The sequence below is a fragment of the Pelobates fuscus genome, chromosome 7, assembly GCF_036172605.1.
Source record: "Pelobates fuscus isolate aPelFus1 chromosome 7, aPelFus1.pri, whole genome shotgun sequence".
NCBI lineage: Eukaryota > Metazoa > Chordata > Amphibia > Anura > Pelobatidae > Pelobates > Pelobates fuscus.
In genome coordinates, this window is record NC_086323.1 from 33725733 (window position 1) to 33743183 (window position 17451).

The 17451-nt window shown below is 45.0% G+C and overlaps 1 protein-coding gene across 1 annotated transcript in view; it reads left to right on the plus strand.

The window, feature by feature from the left end:
- Positions 1-17451, plus strand: part of LRRC7 (leucine rich repeat containing 7) — a 345057-nt gene that overhangs the window by 276438 nt on the left and 51168 nt on the right. The window contains exon 22 of the mRNA XM_063427909.1: positions 3518-3646. Coding sequence (XP_063283979.1) covers positions 3518-3646 — 129 coding nt within the window. The remainder of the gene's footprint in view (positions 1-3517; positions 3647-17451) is intronic.

Here is a 17451-nt window from a genome sequence, read left to right on the forward strand (position 1 = left end):
CAGGTTGTGCATTGTAAACACAGCATTTTCTGAGAAAAAGCAGTATTTACATTTAAAGTATTTACATTTAAATCAATAGCCTTTATGATCTCAGCTGGAGAGGCGATGTGGCCACATGGTGAGGGAGTAAGGGTGAGTACAAGGCTTTATTATATTCATCCTGGGGGCAAATAATCTAAACCATTAGTATAACACTGGTTGCTTACAAAGAAATCTCTGTGTCCCCCCATTTGTGATAAAATATGTTTAGAATATTGTATTTACTATCCCTGCAGTAATTAAATAATAGATACAATACAATTCTAAACACGTTTGATCTCCAGTGATTTAGCCATGTCTGTTTGTATTGGGATTCTGGAGAGGTAAAACTGAGTTGACAATCAATTTATCACCATGATTTCCAATGCTTTGCTGGATAATCTGTGCCTTAAGATCTGTAATCTCAATCAGGAATAAAATGGGAGAATTGATAACACCCATTTGTATTATCAACAGAGTAAATAACCATTAAAAAATAGATTTAATATTTTCTAAAAAGATATTGAATGGCAGATGTAAACAAGGTAATACATAGTAACATATATTTGTCATGGTATAAACATCTGTTTTCTAACCATGCACATTTGCTTATTCTAGCATTAACCTCTAGTTATACTATACTGCCTCAAAATAAAACGAGTTTATGTTATATTTAATAGATCAAAGCAATTTTAATTTGGATATGTAAACATTATATACATTCACATATACATATATGGTGTTACAATGTACTGTAGATTATTATATAATTGTATATATGATATAATCTGTAAAGTGCAGAACATACTGCACAGTGTGGCTGGCAGTGTGTGATGTGCTGCGTAGTGCTGGGACAACCAAGTCTGTGATCTTTCTTCCTTGCTCATGATTTTATTGGTCGGAATGGAGCTGGGGTCAGGGAGCCGGAGTCAGTTCATTTTTCTCTCCCCAGCTCCTCTGCCGGAGTATTGAAAGAAAGGCTGTACAGCAAGCAGAAATAGCAGCTGCTTCCCCGGAGTGTAGGCCTTAAACCATACCTTAACCCTAGTTGTAACCCGACCTATAAATATAAAAAAATACAAAATGATAAAAGATATCTCATTTTTCCCTGAAGAATGGCTTTATCTGAGACAGTCTGGTTGACAAATCTGTGAACCAGATCATGTATAAATAAATAACAGCCACAGTATGGCGGCAGTCAAATCGATAAAACCAATCCACTCATCCTTCGTGGAACTGCAGCTGAAGTTAGACAGAGCAGGATTAATCATAAGGCAACCCTAGGCATCCACCTAGGGCTCAGGAGTAAGACAGGGTCCCAGTTCTAGGAATTTGATTTTCCCCATTTATTATCCAAATGTAAATAATGATGGTGGGGGGGGGGGGGGGGGAGAGGCAAACTGGAAAACCTGCCTCTGGCCCCTGTGGGGTCTTAATGCTTCTCTGGGGGTAAACAACATAATCTTTAAACTACTGAAGCTCCTGACCGGTAAAGTTTCTATCCTGCCTGGCACTGCAGTCAGTTTCTCACAGCTGTGCAGTTTAGGATGTTTAAAATATTTTTTATTTATGTTTTTGTATACTTTTCAATCACTATATAATATATTAAAAAAAATATAGGTGATTATGGTTAATCATCGTTTTCCTTTAAGCTCTAAGGCAGGGAAGCCAAAGGTGATACCCGGCTGTTCTACCTCAAAATGAGTCTTAAACCACCATGGGAGGTATGTTCTACAACATCTTTGGATCTACCCTCCGACCATGCCCTATTGCTTCTAGCACCGACTGGGCTAGCAATGCAGCCAATTCTATCACACTTCAATAATTAATACCAGGGCAATACGCCTTTACCATTCATTGGGTTTATTTTCCAAATGATTGTATGAATTAATTTCATAAAACTCCATGTTGAATATATTATGAGATTTTCCTACACCATCTGGTAAATGTTCTCTTTCTATAGAGACTGTGCCTATTATTTATGGTTCTCAGCCAGCTGATTGCTTGCCTGAACTGCAGTCCTAATAGTCAAAATGGCAAGTGTTAGCCAAATGACACAATGTAAATCCTGCAAATTTTTATTTCCCGTTTGTGGCATTTTTCTATTTTACAATGTTTCGTAGACCAGGAACTAAACCCATCATGGTTTTTTTAGGCCATAAAACAGAATGGATCTCTCTATGTCAGTTCAGTAAGTGTTCTAACCGTTTCTGTATTACGTTTCTATGTGTTTGTTTAACCAGCAGTGTATGCTCCTGTAAAATAATGCGTTTCTGCTCTGTATCAGATGATAGAAAGTGAACCTGTCATCTAAAACCAAATTTGATAGGAAACTGAGAAATTTGGGGTGACAAGTGACCGAGGATCTTAAGTCATTAATTAAAGGATGAGAAAAGGTAGATCTTAGATCTTTAAATGGACTAATCTCACTTGTCCATTAACCAATGCCCTGGCAATTAAGCTAGCATGTCGGCATGATGTGGAGGACCCCACTGCTTAAAGGGATGTTCTCAAGCGGCTTCAATCATTTGGATTGCAGGATATAAGCAGGAGCATTAGTTTAACACCCACAGACCATATACGAGGGTGGCTGGTGCTGTGCAGGAGGCAAGTAGATTATAAAACGTACACTATATTCACCAAAACAACTTTATCTTAATGAAGCGGTTTTGGTGTATAAATCATGCCCTTGCAGTCTCACTGCTCAATTCTCTGCTATTTAGGCGTTAAATCACTTTGTTTATACAGCCATAGCCACAAATCCCTGCATGTGACTTGTACAGCTTTCCTAAACACTTCCTGTAAAGAGGCATCTAATTTTTACACTTCCTTTATTGCAAATTCTGTTTAATTTAGAATTTCTCATCTCCCGCTCTGTTAATACATAGCTAAACCCTGCAAGAGCCTCCTGAATGTAATTCAAGTTCAATTTACAGAGCAGGAGATAAAAACTTTTAAAGTAAGTTACATCTGATTGAAAATGAAACCATTTTGTTTTCATGCAGACTGTGTCCGTCACAGCCCGGGGAGGTGTGCCTAGGGCTGCATAAATGGAAAAAAACATGATTTATCTCCTAAATAGATGATAATTGAGCAGTGAAACTTAAGAGGCATGATGCATACACTAAATTTGCTTTGCTACGCTAAAGTTTTTTTGGTGACTATAGTATCCCTTTAATTACTCACAAAGTAATAAAATATATAATGTATCTATATAATCAGTGATATTGCCATTAATTTAAAAAAGAGAAAATGTGATATCACATAATATAAAACTTGGAAAAACAATAATGCAAAATATTAAGAATAATTTTGCTGCTTTTAGGTGACAGGACCATTCAGATTCTGATGGCTAGGTGGTTGTGCAGCACAGTTGCACATAGTGTTGTACTTTCTTCTAGCACTTACAGGGTAAAACCCTTTTTGTTTTTGTACAATGTGTCTGTTTGCTTAGCATGTGTGTTCATATTCTGTCCACCCCATTATCTCCTTCATTTAGAATGCTGCTTATAAGCACAACACCCTTAACTTTGGCATGCCGCACTCAGGAAGTTTTGCAGCAATGCATGATGGTAAAAGCATGACTCTAACCAACAGACCTTACTACCAAGACATACCTCTCCAAAATGTAAGTATACAGGGGATATCACTCGCCAGCGCATTCCGACTAAGGCTGTGGCTATGCTTGCATTATGTGTACTCCCTACTGTTGTATTTTCTGTTTTTGCTAAATAAAAATGAAAAAAAAAAAATAACTCTAACTATTTATATTGTTAATATTAGTTGTGTTCAAGTTTGAGTCTAAAGAGTCGATATTTGGAAAATGGGAAGAGTTGCACAGGGTTATTCACTACAGTGTGAATTGATGTCCATTCAAAATCTGTTAAAAATGAATACGTTGAAAAAAAAGTTGAAAAACCTTTAAGCCAATTTTTTTGCCCAAATTAGAAAAAAAACATCTTTTGAAGTTTTTAGGTGAATACACACCTGTGGGAAAGCATTTAGTAATTTCAAAATGGAAGGTCCACCCTTCATCGAGAGACAGACCCATCCCCAAGCAGGTTCTTCTACTATAGCAAAAGTGTCAAGAACAAACAGACCCCATCTTGGATGAAATGCTCTTCGGATTCCCTTTGGTGTTTATTCTCTGGACATCAAATTGTAGTGGCTGTGAAACCAAATTGCTAGAAGAGAAGAGAAGAATTTACCAGAAAACTGAGAAATTTTAATCAAAATGCCTGAGATGAAAAAATATCTGAGCTGGTTAATTTTTGTGGTCGATAATTTGTAATTCCCAGGTCAATTCCAAGTTCAGTAATTGACCCTGTTAGTGTTTGTGGAAGGTGTTCTTTGATAATCAAGGTACAATCACTCTATGACGGACCTATTTTAGTCTAGCTAAATATAGCATAATGAGCATTCTTTGAATCTATAATAGAAAACATACCTACCTATTTATTTGTGAAGTATTGCTAAAATATCAAGTCATGCTTGTAATTTCCACTTGTTTTTCCTCAAAGGTCAAGAGCTTAAAGATTTGAGGAATGGCTCAATAATGTTTATCTTTTGAAACACTTTCCTTCCAAATATCACAAACCTCGCAATCAGTGTAAATATATTTTTGGGATTCAGTAGGAGTGTTGACTGTTTCAGATCCTGGTTACTGCTAATTTGTGGTTTCTGTCCTTTGGTGTCAATGTTTTCTGCTTGTTGTACACAGTCAATAGTGTTAAATGTAATTTGAACATTTTTTGTTTGATGATTTTAATCTCCCCTGTGTGATCCCAGCTTAAACCAATAAGCCTTGTATTTCATCACTAAAACCTCCTGTGCCTCTCGACAGTCCCCGTACCCTTTGTGTTGCCTCATAGACGAGCAATGCAACAAAAGGGTCAATGTATTGTTTGTCTGTTTCTGTTGGATGCATTCTGGTTACAGTCACGGAGTCATGCTAGAATAGGAAGTGGAAATAAATTTGGATTTATCTGCTCTTAATCTTGCCCAAGGTTTTGAGTATACATTTTTTAAAATGAATCTATTTACAGGTCATTCCTTCAGAGCTTGGAGTAATAGAAGGCTTCTGAATTTTTTTTTCAAATGTTTTAGCATAGTGTATATATTGTATATCTTTATTCCCTTCATTAAAAATAAGTGTGTCCACTGGGCATCTTGTCAGTCACTCTGCAACATGCAGCGACACTGTAAATGTCTACTCCCTCTGCATTAACCCCTTAAGGACCAAACTTCTGGAATAAAAGGGAATCATGACATGTCACACATGTCATGTGTCCTTAAGGGGTTAAATTCAAGCCTACATGTCCCACAATATAGAGCAGAGGTTGGCTGGCAACTTTCGGGGCAAGTACAATCGAATTGCCTTTTTTTCCGTACAAAACTCACATATCTATTTAGGGATGGACCTACTGGCGTTATAAAGTATGACATTACATATCCAGGCCGCATCATCAGTATGATCCACAGAAAAACAATAGACAAGTGTATAGGAATGTAAAGAGTGTATTCCAAGTGAAGGCAGCCACTGCAGAGCGTGAGATCTGTACACGATTAAGTAATTAACTCGGTTTCCCGTGACAGCAATGTTTCACATTGCCAAGTAGCCACTTCGTATACTGGCAAATATCTATCGAAATTGCCATCTATTAGAACATTGCTATTCAATTACCAGAGTTATTTTTGGGACTGATATATTTTCTGAACAGGAATCCTGACCAGTGATTTGTTGAATTTAAATAGGAAATTAGCAAACTAGATGTCTTGGATTTGTTTGCAAAATAGTAAATTGTTGGCAAATGATTACCAATCTATAGCTTGATTTTCAATTCTGTTTAATTAGATTTTCCATAAATTCTGCAAATCAGGAAAAAAATATATTTAAAAAACAACGATAAGCACTGAAATCACGGCATCTTAATGTAATGGTTTTGGACATAGATTATATCAATTCTTGGACAGTGTAGACATTGCCCTTCCTGAGAAACGGCAATGTTTAATTTGTCTGAAAACTAGCTTCTCGTTGATATTAGGCAGACAGCCACTGGAGTCACTTCCTCTTTAACACCTTCGATTTTCAAGTGTCTTCATATGCAGTGTCATCACATACAGAATGATGACGCCGAACACAGCTATTGTTTAGCTGTGATTACTACACATGTGCTTCTCAATGCATCTGATTGAACAAATGTCATGATACCTCATATATACTTTTTGTGTATTTTAATTTTTTTTTCTAATAGAATGTTCCTATAACTTAGTTTAATGAGTCATCATTCAGCCTTGGACACCATTTAAATCCAACAAATTCTCTGCTTGACCAAAGTCACATCGGCATTCATTTACTTTAGAAAGAAAAAGTGCAGTAGCGTTTTGACCAACCATTTCTTTTTCAAGCCTGGCTTAGCACAGACTGCTGACTTAATGACATATCACTATACTTTTATTGTTGGTACACCAAATAAAAGCACTATGATATAACTCTGGGAGTACACAACCTTTATATTTGGGTTTTATAACAGTTTTGGTTTGAAAGAGTTATTGTATACAACATACAGATTAAAGGAACACAAACCTGTATTTATAACGCTATAGTGTCTCTTTCCCTATTTCAGAAAGGTCTCCTTTTGTACTTACTATAATTCCAGCGACAAGGCTTCCTTGGCTCTGGCTAGGTCTCTTGCTCCCGAGACTTAAGGCAATCGGGGATCCTACTGTGCCTGTGCGCATTGTTGAACCAGTGCTTTCCCATGGGGAATTTGAAGACGTCAGATATCCTCATGCAAAGCGTGAGGACATCCAACATCGTTTCATGGAGTTAAACTATGTTAGGGAGTAGAAGGCGCCTCTAGTGGCTGTCTATGAGACTACCATTAGAGGTAGACGTAATACTGCAATGGAAACATTGCAGTTTCTCTGAAACTCCAAGGCTTTACATTGCTGGGTTAAGGGGACAGGGGCACTGCAACCAGACCACTTAAATGAGACGAAGTGCACTGGGTGCCTGTAGTGTCCCTTTAAGGAAACAGTGTATGGAAAAATAAATACAGTTCTAACTTTTACAAAGCTAGTTAAAATCTCCTGACTTAGCAAACAAATACAGGGATTTGGTTACACCATATAACCATATTGTGTTAAGCCCACCACAACGTCATAGTACCCCAATATCAGGTCCTAGACTATCTTTTTAAATAAAATATTTATTTATTTGCTGGAGATGGTTCACAGATCATCACAAAAATAAGGTGGTACTTTTAGTTAACCAGTGAACTACCAACCGCCCAACTCCTATGCTAATTTTAACCCGGGAGACAAACATACTAACGGCAACACTAACTGCTTCCAGAGACTCACATGCAATGTATGCTCTCCTTTCCTGTGGTCACCTCCAAATGGGCACCTGGAGTGGAGGGATGGGGTGCTCAACCTGTTCCACATTGCAGTTTTTTATGAAATATCCTTTAAAACAAGGTTGGCTGTTGTTAGTTCAAAGCCTCGGAATCAGTCAAATGAGATGTTTATGCTTAGTGAGACTAGCATTCGTTTTTTTATAGTGTTTGCCCTTGAACTATTTGTTAAAATATCAAGTGAGAGAGAAAATCATTTTAGTAGCCACTGCCAGTACATTAGCTTGCTTGTATCAGCTCTGCTGGTGGCTTCTGTAACCTTCTAAAATACCACCCCCAAGCATCAGTAGGTTCTTTGAGCAGAATTCATCTAAATCCTTTCATTGGCAGAGCATGTATTTAAGTGTCATTTAGATTTCTTTAAATAACTCTACATTCCTGCAGGGCAATTTTCCTTTCTTTCTCTCTATAGTGCAGCTCTGACTGTGTACGCACCAAATATTAATTCACTTGTATAATATAAGCCAGAGATTTTAAAGTGCTTCTTGATAAGGAAGTAAGGGATTGGAGTTTAGAGTATGGTTCTTGTTCAGTTTTTTTGTATTAGAAAAGTGTCTGAAATCCCTGTAGTGCATTGATAGCAATCTTTTAGTAGCAATGTGCTAAAACAAGCATGCCGCTCCTTTTAAAAAAATTAGTATTTATGTAAGGGACATTATAGTCAACAGCATAAGCGTTGCTTGGTGAGGAACTTCAAGGGTGGAAGCCCTGGATGTGGGGCTTTTCAGCCCGGATCTCCACAGTTTATGGAGAGGCAGTTGAATATTAGTGTTTAGTTTTTTTTTTTTTAACTTTGTCAGCTGCTCGATAATGCAGCCAAAGATTTTCTAAGCCCCCGTCCCAGTCTTAACAATGTATCAGGACGAAATAACTTTCTAAATAATCTTTTGATACATAAGTGTACACTTACTTTGAAGACTCCCAAGCTTAATCAAATCCCCGGTGCTGGTGTCTCAGTTCCTGAGTTCCGTCAGATAGAAGACATGTGCATGCACACCGCATTCTGATAGATGCATAAAGAAATTAGGGAAGCACTCCTTGCTGTGCTAGTTTAATAGGAATAGTGCAGACACAATCTACCAGATTGTAGCGCAAAGATAACAAATTTCCAAGACTTAAAATATCTTTGCATGGAATATAAGGGGAAAGAACTCCCCCTTTCCCCCCTCCCCCCCCCCCAAAAAAAAAATCCTAGTGTGATCCTGAACACTTCTTTATAGATGCTTTATCAACATGTTTTCCTTATTTCTTTATGCATCTACATGAGTGTGCATACTTTATTTCTTCTTAATTCATGTACCTATTATAAAAAGGATTAGTAGTAAAATGTGATTCATCATACCAGTAAACTTTCTTCCATTGCTCCATGGTCCAGTTCTGAAGCTCACATCCCCATTGAAGGTTAAATCAGTGGTGGGCAAGGGTCATCATGGGCACTCTGGCCGGTCTGTGGCTACACAGCCCCATACGCCGCAAACTGAGGATCATGTGTTCTGACACTTTTCGGTCATAACCAGCATCAAGTTTTTCAGCAATTTGAGCTACAATAGCTCTTCTGTATGATTGGAACAGATGGGCTAGCCTTCACTCATATGTATCAATGAGCCCTGATGCCGGTTTACCAGCTGTCCTTTCTTGCACCACTTTTGGTAACACCCCACAAGACTTGCCATTTTGAAGATGCTGTGACCCAGTTGTCTAGCCATTACCATTTGGCCCTTGTTCATATTTTTTCGCTTCCCCTGTTTTTTCTGCTTCCAACACTTGAAATTCAAGAACTGAGTGTTCACTTGCTGTCTAATATATCCCACTCCTTGACAGGTGCCATTGCAACGATATACTCAATGTTACTCACCTCCTCTGTCAGTGGTTTTAATGTTGTGGTTGATCAGTGGATATTTGGCCAACATTTTTAGTTTGGGATTTCCATTTGGATGAATGAAATGCCGCTATCGCGAGCAAACCTTTCAGGGGTTTTGATAAGTAGACATGTCCCTATTTGGTACCTTTATATGGGATTGCCATATTTAAGTGTACCACATAAGGGAGAGAGCTGTGTTTAGTAGATAGCTCCCTTATATCATATCCTTAAATATGGAATTTATGAAGCTATCTACTAAACAGCTGAAAGACCAAATTGAAGAAATGGTTTTCTTAATGTTGATATTTCAGCTGCTAAATAGATTGTAGATCACCTACAAAGCGAAAGCTTTCACCATGAATATGTCTAGTGGGGATTGGGTTGGCCAGGTACAGGGCAAAGACTGGTGCTTCAGCAGACTGCTGTCCCCTATAGATCCATCTTCGGATTCTCCTTCAAAAGTACAAGTGAGATAAGTTCCTCCCAACATCGCCACAAGTGAATTAAGGGCTGCCCCTCAATGCCCGTTGCAACTGAGCACTGTCAGATATCTAAAAAAGTCCCACTGGGACCTAGCTTAGGCCAGGTCCAGGAGATCCTCCCGCTTCTTCAGCCAGTTTGGGTTTCATAGCCTCAGTTGTCATGGGTTACTGACACTGGCTGTAGTGGTTTATTAAATGTAGCCAGGCTGAGAGTCAATGAAATTGAAGTGAAAATTTAAAACAAGAAGGAATTATACATTCAAATAAGAATAAAAAAATAAAATCCTTGTTTTTATTAGTGCTTCCTGTATGTGGTAGCCAGTGATTTTTGCAACATGAAACATGATTGACATTTAACTCCCTTTCAGTAATGGGATTAATGTCATTTAGCAAGTGAGGAGTCAGTATTTGTGGGGTAGGTTTAATAACAAATGGCAGACTTATCGAATTTAAATATCCACTGACATACTTATAAGAAAGACAACGACTCAGCGCTGGCATTTTCTTTTAGAAGAACGAGGTTCTCTCTGATGGATCTTGGACAGATCTCTGCTCATTGCTCTTTTAAGGCTGGATTCTAATACCAGGTATAAACGCTCTGCTAGCTAAATAAGAACTCTCCCATTGATATCTGTACATATTTGCTACTGAGCTACCAGATAAATCCTTTTCTATTAGAAATAAAAAAAAAAAGAAGCAAACTCAGTGTCTCTTATTCCAGCCTTTTCCTCTATAAACCAGTTTTTAAGCTCTTGGTCTGTGTCTAGTTGCAATCTACGGTCTTTATCGGGTTAGAACACATTGCGATTCAATAAATCAACCAAAGAGCTTACATTTGTTTTGTGACTGTTATTATTTTTTTTATAACGATCTACAGTACAGTTAATTTAAGGAGAAGAATGGGAATATTTGAATTCATAATAATAATAATAATAATAATTATTATTATTATTATTATTATTATTATTATTATTATAATCAATGAGAATTATTGGTGACTCCTACAACTTTGGGACCCTAAAAATCTGGTGGTTGGGGGTCCCCAACATTTCTCCTTAAGAGAAGAACCCACCTACTGTTACATTTTAGATAAAGAAGGAGTTTAAACATCATCGATTTATCCTCCAATTTCAACAAAATGGGGTGTTAAAACCAAAATGTTCCACCTGTAATATAATCTTAAAGTGGAGATCTACTCAGAGCGAACCAATTCAAAGACACTCTGTAAATAAAAATAGTAACTTTCATAATATTCAGAATAGACCAACCAGAGAATGAATTAAGGTCCTTCTACCATCATTAAATATATGACCTGTATTACACTTTTTGCATAATCTATGGAACATATAGTATTGCATCTTTTTACTTAATATTTCTCAATCTATTCGCTGTTAGATTTGTTTCAAATTGACTACCGAATTTATCACTATATTTATATCACTCCAATAATTCCAGGAAACTTGTTTTATAAATAGTAGATTTTAATAATTTTTATAATTATGTCACTACTAACGCCATCAAGATAAAAGATGGTATAGTTATTATTATTATTTTTATTTTTTTTTAAAAACATCTTGCACACCACATCTTTTAGAAATAAATAGGATTTTTTTCCCCATATAAAACAACTTGTATACTGTCAGCTGGATTATTGCTTACTAAGGCACATTACTAATGTTGATTCCATTTAATAATGAATCAGGTTTTTCCTGGTAGCAGGCGTATTGATTAAAGTGCTAGAATGTGTGGCCACAAATACAGTCCAAGCTAGTGTATCGTGTAAAGCCGATTTCCCTGCATCACCGGGACCAGATACAATTACTTTTACTTGCTTTGGTCTAGAGCAGTGGTTCCCAAACCAGTCCTCATGACCCACCAACAATTCAGGATTTATGTATTTCCCTTGTGTGTTCAAATGGAGATACTGACAATACCTAGACCAGGCTTCCCCAAACTCCAGCCCTCCAGATGTTGCTGAACTACAACTCCCATGATTCTCAGCCAGGGGCGGGCTGGGCAGGGAGGCAATTGCCCCTCAGGCCGCCCTAAATCCTTTTAAAACCTTTTAAAATCCTTTTAAAAATACTGCAGCCGCCTGAGCGCTCTGTTAAGAGCCTCAGGCGGCTGCAGCGCTGCTTCTCCCCTCCCCTGTAGCGTGGCCAAGCTGCTCTCCGGTCCGCGGTGCCCGGCCGGAGTGATAGGAAGGTGCACACTCAGTGTGCACTTCCTGTCAGTCTGGCCGGTTACAGGAAACAGAAACTCCTGTTCTTCACGGAGTTTCTGTTTCCTGTAACCGGCCGGACTGACAGGAAGTGCACACTGAGCGTGCACCTTCCTATCACTCCGGCCGGGCACCGCAGACCAGAGAGCAGCTCGGCCACGCTACAGGGAAGGGGAGGGGGGGAGAGAGTAACAGAAAGGGGGACAGAGAGTAACAGAAGGGGGGCAGAGAGTAACAGAAGGGGGGAGGGAGTAACAGAAGGCAGGGAAGGGGGAGAGAGTAACAGAAGAGGGGGAGAGAGTAACAGAAGGCAGAAGGGGGGAGAGAGTAACAGAAAGGGGGAGAGAGTAACAGAAGGCAGAAGGGGGAGAGAGTAACAGAAGGGGAGGAGAGAGAGTAACAGAAGGGGGGAGAGAGAGTAACAGAAGGGGGAGAGAGAGAGTAATAGAAGGGGGGAGAGAGAGTAACAGAAGGGGGAGAGAGTAACAGAAGGAGGGGCGAGTAACAAAGGGGGGAGTAACAGAAGTGGGGGGGAGTAACAGAAGGAGGGGGAGTAACAGAAGGAGGGGGTAACAGAAGGAGGGGGGAGTAACAGAAGGAGGGGGAGTAACAGAAGGAGGAAGGGGGAATAATAAGAAGAAGGGGTAAAGAAGAAGAACAAGGGGTAAGAAGAACACAAGGAGGAGGGGAGAGAGTAAGGGTGAGGAGAAGGTGGGACTGAGAAGAACACAGGGAGGGTGGGTGGTGAGGAGAACACAGGGAGGGGGGAGGTGAGGAGAACACATGGAGGGGGAGGTGATAAGAACACATGGAGGGTGGAGGGGGGGATGAGAAGAGCACAGGGAGGGTGGGTGAGTGTGAGAAGAGACCGCTAAGGGGAGGGTGAGGGAGAGGAGAGACCACTAAGGGGCAGGGGAGAGCTCTGAGGGACAGAAGGGACAGCTCTATAGGACAGGGGGCAAGACAGGGAGCTCTTTCACACTACGCGCACACACACAATGCATCCCTATACATACACAGAAACACACAATGCATCCCTACACACACAGAAACACACAATGCATCCATTACACACAGAGCAACACACAATGCATCCATTACACACACAATGCACCCCTTACACACAAAAACAATGCATCCTTTGCACACATGCACAGAAACACACAATGCAAACCCTTACACCAGGGGCGGACTGACAGGTCGGGCAGATCGGTCATGGACCGAGGGCCCGAGGCAGTCAGGGGCCCGGCAGCACAGTCATGCTCTGGCTGAGGAGATCAGAGATCTCCTCAGCCAGAACAACATGATTTCTCCTTTATTCTAGTGATATGCTGCAGGACCCCTGCAGCATATCACTCTGTTAACCCCCTTCCTCCCTCCCCCGTTTCCCCTCTCTCAGGGAGACCTGGCAGTGAGTATTCAGTTCTTGCTGCCAGGTCTCCAGCCGTGCGGTGCTGTGTGTGAGGAGGAAGAGGCGGGGCCAGGAAGTGACATCACGTCCTGCCCTGCCTGAAGAGCAGCCGGAAGATATGGAGCTGCAGCAGCCTGGCAGACAGCACAGGTAAGCTTCTTATAATTTTAATTCAGCTCAGCACCCACCTCAGCCCCAGTACCCACCTCTGATCCCACTGTACCCACCTCAGCCCCAGTACCCACCTCTGATCCCACTGTACCCACCTCTGATCCCACAGTACCCACCTCAGCCCCAGTACCCACCTCTGATCCCACTGTACCCACCTCAGCCCCAGTACCCACCTCTGATCCCACTGTACCCACCTCTGATCCCACTGTACCCACAACTGATCCCACTGTACCCACCTCAGCCCCAGTACCCACCTCTGATCCCACTGTACCCACCTCAGCCCCAGTACCCACCTCTGATCCCACTGTACCCACCTCTGATCCCACTGTACCCACAACTGATCCCACTGTACCCACCTCAGCCCCAGTACCCACCTCTGATCCCACTGTACCCACCTCAGCCCCAGTACCCACCTCTGATCCCACTGTACCCACCTCAGCCCCAGTACCCACCTCTGATCCCATTGTACCCACCTCTGATCCCACTGTACCCACCTCAGCCCCAGTACCCACCTCTGATCCCACTGTACCCACCTCAGCCCCCTGTACCCACCTCAGCCCCCTGTAACCACCTCAGCCCCCTGTAACCACCTCAGCCCCCAGTACCCACCTCTGCTCCCACCTAAGCCCCCATGTAACCACCTCAGCCCCCTGTACCCACCTCTGCTCCCACCTCAGCCCCCAGTACCCACCTCTGCTCCCACCTCAGCCCCCCTGTGCCCACCTCAGCCCCCCTGTGCCCACCTCAGCCCCCTGTTCCCACCTCAGTGCCCACATCAGCCCCCCTGTACCCACCTCAGCCCCAGTACCCACCTCTGCTCCCACTTGAGCCCCCTGTACATACCTCAGCCTCACTGTACCCACCTCAGTGCCCAGTACCCACCTGTGCTCCCACCTTAGCCCCCCTGTGCCCTCCTAAGCCCCCCTGTAACCACCTCAGCCCCCAGTACCCACCGTAGCCTCCAGTACCCACCACTGCTCCCACCTAAGCCCCCCTGTACCCACCTCAGCCCCCAGTACCCACCTCTGCTCCCACCTCAGCCCCCCTGTACCCACCTCAGCCCCCAGTACCCACCTGTGCTCCCACCTCAACCCCCCAGTACCCACATCAGCCCCCCTTTACACACCTCAGCCCCCAGTACCCACCTCTGCTCCCACCTTAGACCCCCTGTACCCACCTCAGCCTCCAGTACCCACCTGTGCTCCCACCTCAACCCCCCAGTACCCACCTCAGCCCCCCTTTACCCACCTCAGCCCCCAGTACCCACCTCTGCTCCCACCTCAGCCCCCTGTACCCACCTCAGCCCCCAGTACCCACCTGTGCTCCCACCTCAACCCCCCAGTACCCACATCAGCCCCCCTTTACCCACCTCAGCCCCCAGTACCCACCTCTGCTCCCACCTCAGCCCCCCTGTACCCACCTCAGCCCCCAGTATCCACCTCTGCTCCCACCTCAGCCCCCCTGAACCCACCTCAGCCCCCAGTACCCACCTCTGCTCCCACCTCAGCCCCCCTGTACCCACCTGTGCTCCCACCTCAGCCCCCCTGTGCTCCCACCTCAGCCTCCCTGTAACCACCTCAGCCCCCAGTACCTACATAAGCCCCCCTGTGCCCACCTCAGCCCCCAGTACCCACCTCTTCTCCCACCTCAGCCCCCCTGTGCTCCCACCTCAGCCCCCAGTACCCACATCAGCCCCCATGTACCCACCACTGTACCCACCTCAGTGCCCAGTACCCACCTGTGCTCCCACCTCAGCCCCCCTGTTACCACCTCAGCCCTCCTGTACCCACCTCTGCTCCCACCTCAGCCCCAGTACCCACCTCTGATCCCACTGTACCCACCTCAGCCCCAATACCCACCTCTGATCCCACTGTACCCACCTCTGATCCCACTGTACCCACCTCTGATCCCACTGTACCCACCTCTGATCCCACTGTACCCACAACTGATCCCACTGTACCCACCTCAGCCCCAGTACCCACCTCTGATCCCACTGTACCCACCTCTGATCCCATTGTACCCACCTCTGATCCCACTGTACCCACCTCAGCCCCAGTACCCACCTCTGATCCCATTGTACCCACCTCTGATCCCACTGTACCCACCTCAGCCCCAGTACCCACCTCTGATCCCACTGTACCCACCTCAGCCCCCTGTACCCACCTCAGCCCCCTGTAACCACCTCAGCCCCCTGTAACCACCTCAGCCCCCAGTAACCACCTCTGCTCCCACCTAAGCCCCCATGTAACCACCTCAGCCCCCTGTACCCACCTCTGCTCCCACCTCAGCCCCCAGTACCCACCTCTGCTCCCACCTCAGCCCCCCTGTGCCCACCTCAGCCCCCCTGTGCCCACCTCAGCCCCCTGTTCCCACCTCAGTGCCCACATCAGCCCCCCTGTACCCACCTCAGCCCCAGTACCCACCTCTGCTCCCACTTGAGCCCCCCTGTACATACCTCAGCCTCACTGTACCCACCTCAGTGCCCAGTACCCACCTGTGCTCCCACCTTAGCCCCCCTGTGCCCTCCTCAGCCCCCCTGTAACCACCTCAGCCCCCAGTACCCACCGTAGCCTCCAGTACCCACCAGTGCTCCCACCTAAGCCCCCCTGTACCCACCTCAGCCACCTGTACCCACCTCAGCCCCCAGTACCCACCTCTGCTCCCACCTCAGCCCCCCTGTACCCACCTCAGCCCCCAGTACCCACCTGTGCTCCCACTTCAACCCCCCAGTACCCACATCAGCCCCCCTTTACCCACCTCAGCCCCCAGTACCCACCTCTGCTCCCACCTCAGACCCCCTGTACCCACCTCAGCCTCCAGTACCCACCTGTGCTCCCACCTCAACCCCCCAGTACCCACCTCAGCCCCCCTTTACCCACCTCAGCCCCCAGTACCCACCCCTGTACCCACCTCAGCCCCCAGTACCCACCTGTGCTCCCACCTCAACCCCCCAGTACCCACATCAGCCCCCCTTTACCCACCTCAGCCCCCAGTACCCACCTCTGCTCCCACCTCAGCCCCCCTGTACCCACCTCAGCCCCCAGTATCCACCTCTGCTCCCACCTCAGCCCCCCTGAACCCACCTCAGCCCCCAGTACCCACCTGTGCTCCCACCTCAGCCCCCCTGTACCCACCTGTGCTCCCACCTCAGCCCCCCTGTACCCACCTGTGCTCCCACCTCAGCCCCCCTGTAACCACCTCAGCCCCCAGTACCTACATCAGCCCCCCTGTGCCCACCTCAGCCCCCAGTACCCACCTCTTCTCCCACCTCAGCCCCCTGTGCTCCCACCTCAGCCCCCAGTACCCACATCAGCCCCCATGTACCCACCACTGTACCCACCTCAGTGCCCAGTACCCACCTGTGCTCCCACCTCAGCCCCCCTGTTACCACCTCAGCCCTCCTGTACCCACCTCTACTCCCACCTCAGCCCCAGTACCCACCTCTGATCCCACTGTACCCACCTCAGCCCCAATACCCACCTCAGCCCCAATACCCACCTCTGATCCCACTGTACCCACCTCTGATCCCACTGTACCCACCTCAGCCCCAGTACCCACCTCTGATCCCACTGTACCCACCTCTGATCCCACTGTACCCACAACTGATCCCACTGTACCCACCTCAGCCCCAGTACCCACCTCTGATCCCACTGTACCCACCTCAGCCCCAGTACCCACCTCTGATCCCACTGTACCCACCTCTGATCCCACTGTACCCACCTCAGCCCCAGTACCCACCTCTGATCCCATTGTACCCACCTCTGATCCCACTGTACCCACCTCAGCACCAGTACCCACCTCTGATCCCACTGTACCCACCTCTGATCCCACTGTACCCACCTCAGCCCCCTGTACCCACCTCAGCCCCC